Here is a 17344-nt window from a genome sequence, read left to right on the forward strand (position 1 = left end):
CTGGGGTCTTCGGGTCGGGCATAGTCCAGTTCTCCATCTGACAGCGGGATAGTCACAGGACCGCTGCTCCCAGTTACCTGGAGCTGTGGGCCGGTGGGTACCTCTTGGTTCTCACCGGGTGGGGGGAGGCCTTTACCCTTCCCCTCAGAGGGATAGTCTTTTCCTGTTTGGGCGGTGCTGCCCTCCTTTTTCCCCACGGCGCTCTGTCTCTTCCTCTGGTGATGACCCTCCTTGCGCCCATCCTCACCGTCGGAAGAGCTGCCTGTATCCTCGTCGTGTAGGTGTCGCTTCCCCCTTCGCTGGGTGGCTTTGGGAGGTTTCCTCTTCCTGCTTTTGACAGTAATCCAATCCTCTGCCTCCTTTGTTCCCTCCTCTTCCATTTCCTCCGTCTGTCTTGAAGGAGCTTGGATCAGCTGCTGCATCTCCCCGCTGTCTGCAGTCTGCTCCTCTACAGCCTGCCCTTCCTTCTGGGTGCCTCCAGACACCGTTCCCGTGCTGTTTTGTGGTACCTTGCTGGTCTTAGGTGGTCCACGGCTCGTGTTGCCACCTCTGGCCATCTGTGTGTAGGTGGCGGCTCCTCGTCTTGGGCAGGCCTTGTACATGTGGCCCGCCTCTCCGCACAGATTACAGTTCTTGGCCTCCTGACATTCCTTGGTCGGGTGGCCTTCCTGCTTGCAGTTTCGGCAGATGGTCACCTTACAATCCGCCGCCATGTGGCCTGACCTCCCGCAGGTTCGGCACACTTTTGGCTGCCCTCTGCTCCCTCCGATGGCAAAGCTGGAGGCTGGGTGGAGGATGTTCCCACTGGCATCGACCCTCAGGGTTACTCTGACCTGTCATTTGCTGGTCCAGATCCCAAAAGGATTGACCACATCGTTACTCTCTCCCTCGACCTGGACGTATCTTCTCAAGAAGGTCAGGACATCTGCTGCTGGGACATGGGGGTTGTACATCTGGATTGTTACAACCCGACTCCTCTGCGCAGGAAGCACACACAACGGGACCGCCAACAAGGTGGAGAACAGAGGTTCCCCTTCCTTCTCCTTTGAAGACACTTCAGGAGCTGCTCGCAATTCTTCACGCTCCTGAAGGTCACATTGAAATAGCCTGCCCCAGGGAAATCCTGCAGGCAGTACACATCCACTGCTTCGAACCCGCAGCACTCCAGCAAAATCTTCTTCACGAACACTGTGCGATCGACCGGTGTGTGCTCCTCCACCTTCTTCACAGTCACCCTGACTGTGTTGCGAATGCCCTGGCCAGGGCTGAGAGCGGCTGCTGAGGTTGGCTGGTACCTGAATTAGCACTAGGCCGAAGCCAGCATGAAGATCCACCAAGAGCAGGTCAGCACAACCAATCGACCCTCCAACGTCCAATCACGATCCAGCAACAATCTCAACTAGCTTTGACAACTCGCCCCTCGTCGCCTGTTCTGATAAGGACAAGCACTTTGATCTTAGCCAAAAAGGCCGAGAAGTGATCCTTCAGTACTTTGAGATGCACCAAACAATGTAGGAAAATGGCACTGAGACAAAACTACAATGCACCATCATCGGTTTGGGTGACCACAAACACACACACACACAGACTCACATACACACACACAGACTCACACATACACACACACACACATGCACACACACATATACACACACACACAGACTCACACATATATATACACACACACACAGACTCACACATATATACACACACATATATACACACACACATATATACACACACACATATATACACACACACATATATACACACACACACAGACTCACACATACACACACACACAGACTCACACACATACACACACACACACACAGACTCACACACATATATACACACACACACAGACTCACACACACATACACACACACACACACACACTCACACACTCACACACACACACACACTCTCACACACACACATACTCTCACACACACATACTCTCACACACACACATACTCTCACTCACACACACACACACACACTCACACATATATACACACACATATATACACACACACTCACACACTCACACTCTCACACACACATACACATACACATACACATACACACTCACACATACACATACACACTCACACATACACATATATACATACACACACACATATATACACACACTGGAGGTGAATAATTGCCAGAACAGCTCAATTCTTGGCAACAATCGCTAGCAATCCTCTCGCTCCAGTTCAAATCGCAAACCAACATGTGATTGTTATTCAATCTGTTCGATTCTTTGAAGATGCCTGAATATTACCCACACGGCGATGATCACACTGTAGCTGATTGGTTGCTCGGTTGGACCCACAGGTCTTCCTGGTTGTCTTTTGTTTCTACAATTATTTCTTCCACCGTATCCACATGTAGATCGTAGACAGAAAATTGGTGACAGCAATTTAATGAAAGAAAGGGAGAGAGAGAAATATTCCTGTAGCCAATTATCTCACTATTCTCATTTCCCTCACAGAAAGTACAATCTGGCCAATTGGAGAGCTGTTACTATGCTGTGCCCCTGATCCCAACAACCAATGATATCAGAATACCTGGATTCGGTGTGCTCAACAAATAACGAAGTCTCACTTCATTCAGTTATCACTGATGGTTTCTCCAAGCTGTTACCAACTCATTGCACATTGTCCCTTTCAGACAGGGAGAGACAAGGCTCAAAAAGGAAGTTAATTCTCTCGGTATTTATTGGTGTCTCCTCTTGCTCTGTGGAATGCTCAAATTGGACCTCTCCAGGAGTTGAGCCATGACCCAGTGAGGTAGCGGTGTCTGGGACCTTTTTATAGTCAAAAACACGGACTGGGGGATGATCAGTGCATGAGGGTGGTCAGGGAGATTGATGGTTATCTTGTATTCCAGATATTGATGAGTGTGAGACAGACTTGTGTGGTTCAAATGCAACATGCACCAACACGATTGGAAATTTCAGTTGCACCTGTAATGAAGGATTTGTCTCAAGCCCTGGAGAACGTACCTTTGGGAATAAAACTGTCACACAGCGCTGCATTGCAGGTAAAGATCTATTTCTTGATTATATTCTTTCAAAGATCACTCTCAAAGATTGAATGGAAGAGTGAACTTTTCCAATAATATGTTGTGGTACCAATGTTAATACTGGGCAGTTCAGATACTGCGGGTTCAGTTACTGAACACATTCATATGAGGCTGTCAAAATTCTTTATAAGGTAAACAGAAATTTATCATGCAATTAAAATGCTCCATCCAACATAAGGTCAGAAGAGTGGGGATGTTCACCGATTTAATTGCACAATGTTCAGCACCATTTGCGACTCCTCAGATACTGAACCAGTCCACGTCCAAGTGTAACAAGGTCTGGATTAATGTCTAACCTTGGGCTGACAAGTGGCAAGTAATGCTCGTACCATACAAATGCCAGGCAACGCCCATCTCCAACAACAGAATCCAACTAGCTGGAGTAGGATTGGGTTTTGTTGATTTTCATTATTTGTGACCCAGCAGGAATTTCAAATGTTTGTCCCAGACTTCTGAAACTTTAAGTGGGGCTGTGCTGTAAAGCCCTCAGAGCAGGTTAGCTTTAGAGAACTGTGCTCCTGAGAAGACAATCAGAGATATGGTGAATGAGATTCCCTTGGGTTGTGGAGTTCGTGTGAACCCCAGACTGGGTGTGTTGGGTTCCATAGGGACATAGAAAATAGGTGCAGGAACAGGCCATTCGGCCCATCGAGCCTGCACCACCATTCAGTACCATCATGGCTGACCATGCAATCTCAGTATCCCATTCCTGCTTTCTCTCCAGCTCCTTCAGCCACAAGGACCACGTCCAGCTCCCTCTTGGATATATCTAAGGAACTGGTCCCAACAGCTTCCTGTGGGAGAGAATTCCACAGCTTCACAACTCTTTGCGTGATGAAATTCTTCCCCAGCTCAGTCCTGAACGGCTTACCCCCTTATTCTTAGATCCTAGTTCTGCACTTCCCCAACATCGAGAACATTCTTCCCGCATCCAGCCCGTCCCGTCCCATCAGGATTTTTTACGTTTCTGAGACCTCCCCTCATTCTTCGAAATTCCAGTGAGTACATGCCGAGTCGGTCCAGTCCTTCTTCATATGTCAGTCCTGCCATCCCGGGAATTCGTCTGGTGAACCTTCGCTGGACTCCCTCCCTCCTCAGACTAGGAGACCAAAACTGCCCACACAATCTAACCCCAGTCCCTAAAGGCTGAGGACATTGAAGCTCAGCTGTGTAGTTAGTTCCAGGAAGAAGCTATCACAGATCCAGTCTGAAAGGTGACATTTCCAGTGACTTCAACCCAGCAAGGTATTTGATACAGGACTCTCGTATCAGGATTACACTAGTGTTTGGGAACTGTAGTGGGGTATGAAATGGATACTTTATAGAAGCTGATGTATTTGTTTTAAACTTATAAAGGAGTGTTTTAGATGTAATGCAATGATACCTTGACTATATGTTTTGAATTTGTGCTATAAGTAGACAGAATACTGTGAAATATTCGATATTATGACTGTTTCCTTTGTAATAACTTCCTGTTCTGGTGTTGAAACAAATAGCACACTTCATGCTTATGTTTCAGCGAGAGACCACTTCTTAACATCTAAACAAATGGACATATGGCCTATCGATTAGATAGATTAAATTAGATTACTTACAGTGTGGAAACAGGCCCTTTGGCCCAACAAGTCCACACCGACCCTGTAAGTAATCTAATCTAATCTAAAACCCTCCAAAGAGCAACTCCCCCAGACCCATTCCCCTTACATTTACCCCTTCACCTAACACTACGGGCAATTTAGCATGGCCAATTCACCTGACCTGCACATTTTTGGACTGTGGGAGGAAACCAGAGCACCCGGAGGAAACCCACGCAGACACGGGGAGAATGTGCAAACTCCACACAGACAGTCGCCTGATTCCTGACTGGAAACGGACTTGTCTGGTAATACTATTAACTGAGATTATGACGCTGGCTTTTTCTGTCACATGGGAGTGCTAACAATTTGGGGTGAAGGTGAGAAATTGTCAGTGGGTAAATCTCGGGAGATGGCTAATGTTTAGAAGGTGTTATCACGAGGATACCAGGGAAGCAGCAGTTCTAGATGTAAACTAACTCAAGCACAGTTCCTGAAGCTATGACTTCCCTTGGGTCTCTGTACAAGGTGTCCCAGTTGCCCGTTCCAATGAATAGAGAAAGAAATCGCTCAAATGCTGGGTAAAATGAGCTAAATCATATGTTTCTTCTTTACAGATATGTGTAAGGATGCAGTGGGCGCATGTGGCCCCAATGCAATCTGTTCAATGACAACGGGACAGGCCATTTGTCGCTGCAAAATAGGCTTTACGTCAACCACAGGGGAATCTACCTTTACCGATAAAGCAAAGACGCAGTGCAAAGGTAAAGACTTTATTGTTCCTGAGCACAAAACCCGGAATGGAGGCATTACGATTTTTCTCTTGATCCTCCCAAAGCCCAGACGTTGTGGGGGTGTCCCAGTAGGGCATGAACCCACAACGGCCTGACTACGAGGTGACAGGGCTACCCTCGAAGCCAAGGCAGGAAGGCTGTCGGCTCTTTAGGGACGTCCCGAGAAAGTGCCTTAACACTGGTCGTTCTTTAATTTCTCTCTCTCTGCTCTGTGTGTGTCTTGAACCTGTGTGTGTTTGTCTGACATCCATTGCAGCCGATCTGTGTCTGTCTCGTATCTGTGGAGCCAATACTGTGTGTCGTCATAAAGCTGGCCGCTTCTCCTGTGAGTGTCTGGAAGGATTTTCCTCACCCACTGGGCGCACTAGGGTGACTTTGAGGGCACCCTGCATTGGTAAGATTTCGGCAGGGAGCAGTAAAGAATGCGCTGGACCACGATGCTATGGATCACGCTCTTAAACAACACCATCGCTGCTGATGGCCCACAACACTTTAACGCTTTCGAACTGCTCCACCTCTTCTGAACATGTCCCACTCAGCACAGCACTACGGCCTCCACCACACCAAGGGGCAATATTCTCAATGTGGAGCGTTGAACACTGGCCACTGTCACTGCTGAAGGGGACAGAGCAAGTTTAACGTGGAGTAATTGTGTGTCCTCGATCAGAAGGAGACACAGGAGATTATTTTGGAGAAATTTTCGAACCGGTACTTTTTATTTCTGAGCCCTCAGTGGGAACGTGTTCTTGGCCGAGAGTTCATGGGGCTTGATTCCTAGAATGGATGACATCAGATCATTAATAGGCTGATTCGTTATAAGAGAAGCAGCAGTCTGCCATTTGGCCCATTGTCTCAGCTCCACCATTCATTAAGATCAGGGCTGAGCTATCCATTGTCTCAGCTCCTCCTCCCTGCATTATCCCCATGATCAAAATCCCCTGACCGTGTAAAAACCCATCCAACTCTGTCCTGAATATAGTTAATGAAGCTGCCTCTATTACTTCCTTGGGCAGAGGATTCCATAGATTCACTACTCTCTGGGAAAAAGCAGTTCATTAACATCTCTGTCCTAAGGAACAGCCTGTAGGTTGCTGGGGAAAGAAAAAGAATAAGCAGTCAAAAGATTTTGTCTTGCACTCATCAGGACCAATAGCAAGAATGCCTAATTCCAGAGGGAGCAGCTACTGGCATTGTATGCTGAGAAGGTTGGCATGACAACCATGACTGGTCAAGGTCAGTCAGCCATAACTGCCAGGAAAAATGCATCAGGGAATTATTGCCCTTTCATTGAATTCCCCAGAGAAAGGGGCACAATATCCGCTCCGCTTTCCTGAAAAAGGCAGGCATCAGCACACCCTTATCACGGAATCTCATCCAACTGAGTATCGGAGTTGGGAGGTCATATTGCATCTGTAGAGGACATTGGTGAAGGTACTTTTGGAATTCTGCATACAGTTCTGGTCTCACTGCTACAGGAAGGATGTTGTGAAATTTGAAAGGGCTAAGAAACAATTCACAAGTACATTGTCAGGGTTGGAGGATTTGAGCTACAGGGAGAGGCTGAATAGGCTTGGGGCTGTTTTCCCTGGAGCGTCGGAGGCTGAGGGGTGACCTTATAGAGGTTTATAAAATCATGAGGGGCATGGATAGGATAAATAGACAAGGTCTTTTCCCCCTGGGGTCGGAGAGTCCAGAATAGAAGGCACAGGCTTAGGGTGAGAGGGGAAAGGTTTAAAAGATGGCTAAGGAGGAACTTTTTCACACAGAGGGTGGTGCGTGTATGGAATAAGATGCCAGAGGAAGTGGTGGAGGCTGGTACAATTACAGCATTTAAAAGGTATCTGGATGGGGATATGAATATGAAGGGTTTAGAGGGATATGGGCCAGGTGCTGGCAAATGGGACAAGGTCAGATTGGGATATCTGGTCGGCATGTACTGTATGATTGTACGACTGTAACATCAGAGCTTTAGGATCTGAGTTTTGCAAGCATGTGTTAGCTGAGTCCACTCAGTACTCTGTGTCTTGTGATGGGATGTGCTGTTTTTTATCATCAGTCACTGGGAAATGTAGAAACATAGAGTGTTTTGGCTGGGATGGGATAAATATGCTATTAATCAGGCCCCACTGCTCCACAAGTCACATCATTAGTGTAAATACTTTGATGCAATCACCAAATTTCTATCCAGAACAGGACAGTCTTTCACAAAGGTTTTCTTAATGAACTCACAAATTGACGATAAACTAACATTTTTAAAAACAAGGGGTGAAAATGGTGAACATTCCCAACTGTACTCTGGAATTAGAAATAAGTTTCCTCGGGATACCAACACAAACATGTTCACCCAACACTAAGGCATCAAAACAGAACAAAAACGGAAATGGCTGGGAAATCTCAGCAGGTCTGGCAGCATCTGTGGAGAGAAATCAGAGTTAGTGTTTCGGGACCAGTGACCCTTCTTCAGAACTGGGTAACTCTGATTTCTCTCCACAGATGCTGCCAGACCTGCTGAGATTTCCCAGCCATTTCCGTTTTTGTTCTGTTTTGATGCCTTAGTGTTGGGTGAACATGTTTGTGTTGGTATCCCAAGGAAACTTATTTCTAATTCCAGAGTACAGTTGGGAATGTTCACCATTTTCACCCCTTGTTTTCAAAAATGTTAGTTTATCGTCAATTTGTGAGTTCATTAAGAAAACCTTAGTGAAAGACTGTCCTGTTCTGGATAGAAATTTGGTGATTGAATCAAAGTATTTGCACTAATGATATGACTTGTGGAGCAGTGGGGCCTGATTAATAGCATATTTATCCCATCCCGGCCAAAACACTGTATGTTTCGACATTTCCCAGTGACTGATGATAAAAAACAGCACATCCCATCACAAGACACAGAGTACTGAGTGGACTCAGCTAACACATGCTTGCAAAACTCAGATCCTAAAGCTCTGATGTTACAGTCATACAATCATACAGTACATGCCGACCAGATATCCCAATCTGACCTTTGTCCCATTTGGTGAGGCTTTCCCAGCAATTTCTGTTTCTGTTTCAGATTTCCAGCATCCATAGTCCTCTTTTTCTCGCAAAGCATTTGCCGATATGAGAATTTGAAAAAGCGAAACAAAAAGAAAAGCCCTGATCTGAAAAATATAAGTATATATTTTGTGAATGAGGTTTTTTTATTGATGAAATCGAAAAGCCTGATGGAAGATCATCCAAGTAAGCTTTGGTTCAGATGAAGGTCAGGCCGTTTCCAAGGCTTTGCAAAGTGATCACACTTCAGCTCCACAGGATTTGTGAGCTCATCCAAACTGTGCGATATGTATCAAATATTGATGTGGAAACTTTATCCAAGACAGGGAGAGATCGACTCTATTTTTAACCACAAGGTTGGGAGGCGTCTTCCTTCTGACCCTCAGGATTTTCTGAACAGGAACAAAGGCTAAAAAAGTCTCACTGATGATGAGCACAAATATTGATCCGTAGAGTTAGTCGTAGCTTCTCACAGGTGTATATCAGCGACATTGCAAACCTCTCAGATCATATCACTCAATTCACAACTGCTTCGCATGAAATGGTGAGTTTCACCTTTTTGCTCAAATGTTGAGCCACCTTTCACCTCCAGGGTAATTTGAGGTAGACTTGGGACATTTCAGAACAGCCTTGGGTCAATCAGTGAGTGAGCACAATGATGTAGTGGTCATGTCAGTGGATCAGTAATCCTACGCCTTCAGTTAATGGCCTGAGGACATGAGCTGAAATCTCCCCATGTCAGTTGGTGGAGTTTAAGTTGAGTCAATGAATCTAGAATCTAAAGCTGGTCTCAATAATGGTGACCTGGTGACTATCAATAATTGTTGTAAAAAATGCATCGGGTTCACTTAGGAAGGAATCATAGAATCCCTATAGTGTGGAAACTGGCCCTTCGGCCCAACACTCTACACCAACCCTTCGAAGACTAACCCCACCCAGATGCATTCCTCTGCCCTATTATTCTACAGTTATCCCTGATTAATGCACCTAACCTACACATCCCTGGATACCAAGGGACAATTTAGCATGGCCAATCCACCTAACCTGCACATATTTGGATTGTGGGAGGAAACTGGAGCACCTGGAGGAAACCCACACAGACACAGGAAGAATGTGCAAATTCCACACAGTCACCCGAGGGTGGAATTGAACCCAGGTCCCTGGCTCTGTGAAACAGCAGTGCTAAGCACTGAGCCACCATGATCTGGTGTACATGTAACTCCAGACTCCTATCAATGTGTTAACTCCTTAACTGTCCTCTGAAATGGCCTTAGCAAGTCTATCAGCTCAAAGGACAGTCTGAGCTGGTTTTACCAACCTAGCCCACACCTACTTGAATGCAATGTCTTCCATTTTTACCATCCAGAGAACATCTTCACCTCCTTTGTCTCTTGAATGTTGTCTGTTTGCAGTTTGTGGGGGTCAGTACCCATGAGCCTTTGTGTGTTTTTTGAATTCATTCACGGGATGAGGGCATCGCTGGCTAGGCCCGGATTTATTACCCATCCCCAATTGCCGAGAGGGCAGTTATGAGTCAACGATCGTTAGTCTAAAAGAAACAGGTAAGGATGACAGTTTACCTCCCGAAAGGGCATTAGTGAACCAGGTGAGGATTTCAAATGATCAGATCATAGTCACCATCAGACTCTTCATTCCAGATTTATAATGGGACCATCTACCATGGCAGGATTCCAAGCTGGGACCCCAGAATATTCCCTGAGTCTCAGGATTAGCACTCCAGTGATAATAGCATCTCTCTGTGAAACAGGCTGTTGCTGTGAGGGATCTGATAGACCTAGACCAGTTTTGGGAGATGTGGGAGCTACCTTGGTGAGTCGCTTTAGCCACTGCCCCTCGATGCTAATTCCCTCCACACCGCTTGGCAAAAGAGTCTTTCACTCCCCTTACCCAGGAGCAACCTTTTCTTTTGAAAGATAAACACTCCCGTCACTCGCCTCCAAGGTGTTAAGCCGTGTTCATGTCCCTTACAGATAAAGACGAGTGCCAGGACACGGTGGCGGCTTGTGGGCATAACGCCAGCTGTAACAACACAATGGGAGGTTTCAATTGTACCTGTGATGCAGGCTTTGCCTCATCCATCGAAGGATCTAACAGAGCGATTAACTGTCAAGGTAAAGTCTCAGTGCTCCCTCACCTTCTCTTCCCTTTTCCTTTCTCGAGTATGTTTGTCCCATCACTTTCTGTGCATGTGGTACTGAGCCAGATGGCTGTAGATGCCTTGCTGTGTTTCTGAACTGTTGTCAGCAAGATAACAGTACATGACGTACATTCCTGCCACTAAATTCAAGGGAGCAACAAAGGCAGGAAGTCACCGTGGGTCAGGCAGCAGCCATGGAGAGAAAGCAAGCTAACGTTTCGGGTGGAGATGGCTCTATCGCCATGGAAGCGGACTGACCCGCTGTGACCTCCTGTATTTGTTGTCTCCAGTAGCGATTCCAGCATCTACAGACAGGGGATTTTAGAAGTCTTCACCCTTCCCATTATTGAGAGTCACAGAGATGTACAGCACAGAAACAGAACCCTTCGGTCCAACTTGTCCATGCCGACCAGATGTTCTACCTTAATCTAGTCCTATTTGCCAGCATCTGGCCAATATCCCTCTAACCCCTCCCTCGACACATATCCATCCAAATGCCTTTTAAATGCTGCAATTGTATCAGCCTACATCACTTCCTCTGGCAGCTCATTCCATACACGTACCACCCTCTGCGTGAAAAAGTTGCCCCTGAGGTCCCTTTTAAATCTTTCCCCTCTCACCCTAAACCAATGCCCTCTAGTTTTGGACTCTCCTATTCTGAGGAAAAGACCTTGACTCTCCACCTGATCCATGCCCCTCATTACTTCATAAACCTCTACAAGATCGCCACTCAGCCTGCAAAGCCCCAAGGGAAACAGCCCCAGGCTATGCAGCCCCCTCCCTGTAGCTCAAACCCTCTGACCCTGGCAACAGCCTTGTAAATCCTATCCGAACCCTTTCACCTTTCACGACATCTTTCCTGTGTCTAAAACCTTGCTGGATCTTATACATCGATTGGGCTCTTAAATTTCTAAAGGGGCTCAGTGAAAGAAGAGCAAACTGCTGCAGATTGTGGAGAGCTGAAGGTCACCGAGAGAGAAACAACATTCCCGTTGGAACCTTGCATCTTGCAGTCATCAGGACAAAATGCAAGGGTGACAAACAGATTGCAACACTGATTAGAAAACGCAGATATTCATCTGCTGAGATTAATCATGTCCAGAATAAAAATGACATGTATGCAGGATTTGTAATTTTTATAATGAAATGGGAGGGACATAAGAACGTAAGAACCAGGAGCAGGAGTAGACCATCTGGTCCCACTGAGCCCACTCTGACATTCAATATGCTCATGACTGGACTCAGCTCCACTTACCCACCCTCTCACCCTCACCCTTAATTCCGTTACAGTTCAAAATCTATCTTTGCCTTAAAACCATCCAACGAGGTAGCCTCAAACTGCTTCACTGGGCAGGGACGTCCACAGATTCACAACCCCCTGGGTGAAGAGGTTCCTCCTCAACTCCATCCTAAACCTGCTCCCCGTTATTTGGAGGCGATGCCCCCTTGTTCTAGTTTTACCCACCAGTGGAACCAACCTCCCCGCTTCCATCTTATCTGTTCCCTTCATAACTTTAGATGTTTCTGTCAGATTCTCCCAATTCTTCTTAATCCCAATGAGTGTAGTCCCAGTCCATTCAATCTCTCCTCATAACCCAAGCCTCTCAACTCCAGAATCAACCTATTGAACCTCGTCTGCACCCCCTCCAGATCCAGTACATCCTTTCTTAAATCAGATGAGAGGAATATTTCTCTGATACATTCTCTGTACAAATGTCTTGACTGATTAGCCAAATGATAAGCACTTTTTTTTAATCTCATGCACTATCTAAACTGTTTTTTGCTTTTGGGATTTGGCATTCTTGTGTTTCTGTCCTGATCTTTGCAAGATTTATTTCTACAATACTCAAGTTGCCAAATACCAAGTGACTGTCTTTATTCTCTCCCAACCCAATGTCTTCTGCCCTGGATTTTTCATTCCATAACTGATTTGACTCCACTTTCCCATTCTGTCTTTCTCCTATTTCTTCCTCATAGAACATAGAACATAGAACAATACAGCACAGAACAGGCCCTTCGGCCCACGATGTTGTGCCGAACTTCTATCCTAGATTAAGCACCCATCCATGTACCTATCCAAATGCCACTTAAAGGTCGCCAATTATTCTGACTCTACCACTCCCATGGGCAGCGCATTCCATGCCCCCACCACTCTCTGGGTAAAGAACCCACCCCTGACATTTCCCCTATACCTTCCACCCTTCACCTTAAATTTATGTCCCCTTGTAACACTCTGTTGTACCCAGGGGAAAAGTTTCTGACTGTCTACTCTATCTATTCCTCTGATCATCTTATAAACCTCTATCAAGTCACCCCTCATCCTTCGCCGTTCCAACGAGAAAAGGCCGAGAACTCTCAACCTCTCCTCGTACGACCTATTCTCCATTCCAGGCAACATCCTGGTAAATCTTCTCTGCACCCTCTCCAAAGCTTCCACATCTTTCCTAAAGTGAGGCGACCAGAACTGCACACAGTACTCCAAATGTGGCCTAACCAAGGTCCTGTACAGCTGCAACATCACTTCATGACTCTTGAATTCAATCCCTCTGCTAATGAACGATAATACTCCATAGGCCTTCTTACAAACTCTATCCACCTGAGTGGCAACTTTCAAAGATCTATGTACATAGACCCCAAGATCCCTCTGTTCCTCCACCTGACTAAGAACCCTACCATTAACCCTGTATTCTGCATTCTTATTTGCTCTTATTTGCTCTTCCAAAATGTAAGTGTGGATTCTCACTAGTTTAGGAGGTGACCTCTCATTCCCTGAGGTCCTAGATACACCGTTACCCTCTCCTCGCTGATATCTAGAACATAGAACATTACAGCACAGTACAGGCCCTTCGGCCCTCGATGGTTTCACAGGTTGGTGCAACAATCTAAAGCCCATCTAACCAAGACTATCCCATTATCCAATGTTTATCCAATAACGATTTAAATGCCCTTAATGCTGGCACTTCTGCTACAGGCAGGGCGGTCCACGCCCTTACTACCCTCTGAGTAAAGAACCTACCTCTGACATCTGACATTTACTGACACTTTGAGTGATAATGCAAACAAAAAGTTTGAAATGAGAGGAAGTCAGCTATCTAACAAATTTGTAAACATTGCCAACTTCTCCACTCCACTAAAACCTAACTCCATGGGGAGAAGTTTGGAAGAATCTCTCAGTTGTAAAGAATAATCACAACCTGAACTCCACACCAACAACCAGCAGAACAAACAGCAGACACAAACTACCCTGCAAGGACTGAAACAAACATTCCATTGGACAGACGGCCAGGAAAGTAGCCACCAGGATACATGAGCACCAACAGACATGACCAACTATCACTAGTATCCATACACACAGATGAAGAGGGACATCAGTACGACTGGGACAATACGTCCATCCTGGGACAGGCTAAACAAAGGCACACACGGGAATTCCTAGAGGCCTGGCATTCAAACCGGAACTCCATTAACAAACATATCGATTTGGACCCCATTTACCAACCTCTCAGAAGCAGGACAGGAAGTGATATCACCCACCACAACAGACCAAGACACATAAGTAGCAAGTGGGACAGAACACCAGCCCTACACCGGGGGCTCACTGATGATGTCACTGAGCTGGTGACGAAACGTCTGAGAACAAAATTACCGCCTCAGTGAGCAAACTTACAACCTGATCCACAACCTGAGCTACAAAACATCTCCAAAATCTCAAGGGTTAGCTCCCTTGTTGCTATCTCTTTCTCTATGTCTTGACAACTCCTTCACCTTAAACTGTCTGTGGCATTTGGTAATATCTTTCATAGAACCCTTTAACCTAATACTATGAATGTTAATCACTCTTAATCCCACCTCCATAGCAATTGGGTGCTTAGGCAGAGTAAGGCAGACAAGGTTACACCTGCACAGAAGGTGTGTGAAGCAAGATCAACATTATGGTCACCTCTAACTTTAAATAACGTTGATCATGCTAATGTTGATCTTGCTTTGTGCACCCTCCTGTACAGCTGTAACCCTGCATGCCTCACTCTGTCCCAGCACTCTATGATCAGTAGGTCCTTGTTTTCTATGATCTGCCTGTACTGCTTGCAAACCAAAGCTTTTCACTGTACTTAGGTACAAATCAAATCAAATCAAATATGAATCTCATGGGCCTTGTATCCAAGTAAAACATCTATAATGAACTTTAGACACCCTAGACAAGTCGATTTTGAAATTAAAAAGGCAATTTAAAGTCTGACCCTTTACAAATCATGACCTTCATATCAATTCTTTGTGACTTAGAGACTAATAATATATCCACCTTCAGCAGTTCTTCCCCAGTCATTGTTTACAAATTAGAATATTTTGTATCTTCTTCCAAATAAGACAACGTGGGAGTCTTTCACAAGATAAACTTGTCAAGCACAATTCATAACAGATAATATGAACTCTCCCCCATTCCTCTATTTTACTGGAAATGGAAGAGACCCTCACAAAACATGACAGTCCTACAAACCTAATATTTGTATCAACAGGCATTTGGTTGATGATTCCGTGTTAAAACCATCACCTTTGGGAATGCAGCAATCCTTCAGCACTCCCCTGGGAGTGTCAGCATTTTGGAATTCATTCCCTGTTGAGTTGTGAGCTTGATTCCAAATTGATCACCTCATTTTCTTTTTGCAGACCTGAAGTTACTTCGGCCGAGATCTTCATCTCTCCAGGTAAGCGATCAAAGAACAAAGAAAATTACAGCCAAGGAACAGGCCCTTCGGCCCTCCAAGCCTGCGCTGATCCAGATCCTCTGTCTAAACCTGCTGGCTATTTTCTAAGGATCTGTATCCCTTTGCTCCCTGCCCATTCATGTATTTGTCCAGATACATCTTAATTGGCACTATCATTCCAGTCTCTCCCACCTCCGCTGGCATCGTGTTCCAGACCCCCACCACCCTCTGTGTAAAGAACGTCCCACACATATCTCCCCTAAACCCTTCCCCTCTCACTTTGAGCTTGTGACCCCTAGTAGCTGAGTTCCTCACTCGGGAAAAAGCTTCTTGCTGTCCTCCCTGTCTATACCCCTCATGATTTTGTTGACCTCAACCAGATCCCGCCTTCCCCCCCCCCCCCTCCCCCAACCTCCGTCTTTCTAATGAAAATAATCCTAATCTGTTCAACCTCTCTTCATAGCTAGCGCCCTCCATACCAGGCACCATCCTGGTGAACCTCCTCTGCACCCTCTCCAAAGCATCCACATCCTTTTGGTAACGTGGCGACCAGAACTGTACGCAGTATTTCAAATGTGGCCAAACCAAAGTCCTATATCAGTGTAACATGACTTGCCAACTCTTGTATTCAATACCCCGTCCAATGGAGGAAAGCATGCCATATGTCTTCTTGACCACATCACTTATATTTATCAAGAATATACATTCAATAGACCATTATTTCCCAGTCCATTGTTGACTCGGTTTGTCAATGCATTCATAGTGACAGAATTTGATCCAATTCTCTCTCTCTGTTTTTCCAACATCCCCCTGTAGTACCCTGAGCCCCTGCAAATAACATTTCTAGGAGTGGAGGTTACTCGGCCATTGGTCCCATCTATTTCTTGCTGTACCACTAACAGGATTATGGGTGCTCAAACAGGACAACACACAAAACAGAAATTGCTGGAAAAACTCAGGAGGGTCTGACAGCATCTGTGGAGATAAAACGCTGTTAACATCTCGAGTCCAGTGACCCTTCTTCAGAACACAAAGCCGACTTTTGCCCTGACTCAATGGCCACAACACATCATTAACCGGTGTCGTGATTTGAAAATTGCAGTGGACATTTTGTTCACTTGCAGCTTCCATACCCACATGTACCAGCAGAGGGAGTCTGCCTGGAGATAAGTAAGCATCTAATGTCTTTAGAAAACCCCTTTAACCTAAAACTGTAGTGGTGGGCTGTGACTCTTAATCACTTCAGAGCCATTCTCCATAGCAACATGAACCTCGTGGTCCTTGTATCCAGGTAAAATTCTGTGGTTCTAATTCTAAATGTCCCAAACTGACTGTCCGTCATTGCCCCCGCCCCCTGAATTTCACTCATAACTATGAAAAATATAAACCTTGACCTTCTCTAATGAGCGGGCTGAAATCCATGAGCCCTGCATCTCAACCACACTTGTCTCTCCCCGTCACCCATGGATACCTGAGCTAAGCTCAGAACGTTCTCCCGAAATTGATAAAACCGTAGAGGTTTGTAACAGGGGAGACCTTTCTGCCCATTATGTTTGACTCCCTGCTTGCACAATCCAAAACTATTCACATTCCCCACCCCCTCCCTCACCCACCAACATCTGCCTTTGCCCCAGTTCAAATGACAAATCTTTGGCTTCAATATAAAACTCTCCTTCCTTCACAAACTCATTGAGCGAATCTCATTGTGTTGACATGATGTGAGATCAGGGCAAGTACCTCTCTACAATGTGTAGCATCTTCCTCAATTGGTGTTTTCCCTCTCCTGTTCCCATAGGATATCGATTTGTTTACCAATCAGTATCTCTCAAGCCTTTCGAAGATAGAGGACAGACATTCAAAAACGTTCCACGAACTGGTTTCCAACTTCCTTGAGCAGATGGAGAAACACACCCTCGCACTTGCCAACACTTTAGGTCATGAAGAGATGAAGAACTTCTCAACTAATGGGTTCGGTAATGTCATCGTCTG

The 17344-nt window shown here is 45.7% G+C and overlaps 1 protein-coding gene across 7 annotated transcripts in view; it reads left to right on the top strand.

The window, feature by feature from the left end:
- LOC140467985 (adhesion G protein-coupled receptor E3-like) overlaps window positions 1-17344 on the top strand; it is a 79257-nt gene that overhangs the window by 38646 nt on the left and 23267 nt on the right. For 6 of the 7 annotated variants that reach the window (XM_072564100.1, XM_072564101.1, XM_072564103.1 and 3 more), the window contains 6 exons: window positions 2902-3054; window positions 5288-5434; window positions 5721-5858; window positions 10486-10626; window positions 15318-15355; window positions 17151-17328. In XM_072564100.1, the coding sequence (XP_072420201.1) occupies window positions 2902-3054; window positions 5288-5434; window positions 5721-5858; window positions 10486-10626; window positions 15318-15355; window positions 17151-17328 (795 nt within the window). The remainder of the gene's footprint in view (window positions 1-2901; window positions 3055-5287; window positions 5435-5720; window positions 5859-10485; window positions 10627-15317; window positions 15356-17150; window positions 17329-17344) is intronic. The other variant, XM_072564102.1, reaches the window with a different exon arrangement.

This window comes from Chiloscyllium punctatum, chromosome 46 (genome assembly GCF_047496795.1).
Source record: "Chiloscyllium punctatum isolate Juve2018m chromosome 46, sChiPun1.3, whole genome shotgun sequence".
Taxonomy (NCBI): Eukaryota; Metazoa; Chordata; class Chondrichthyes; order Orectolobiformes; family Hemiscylliidae; genus Chiloscyllium; species Chiloscyllium punctatum.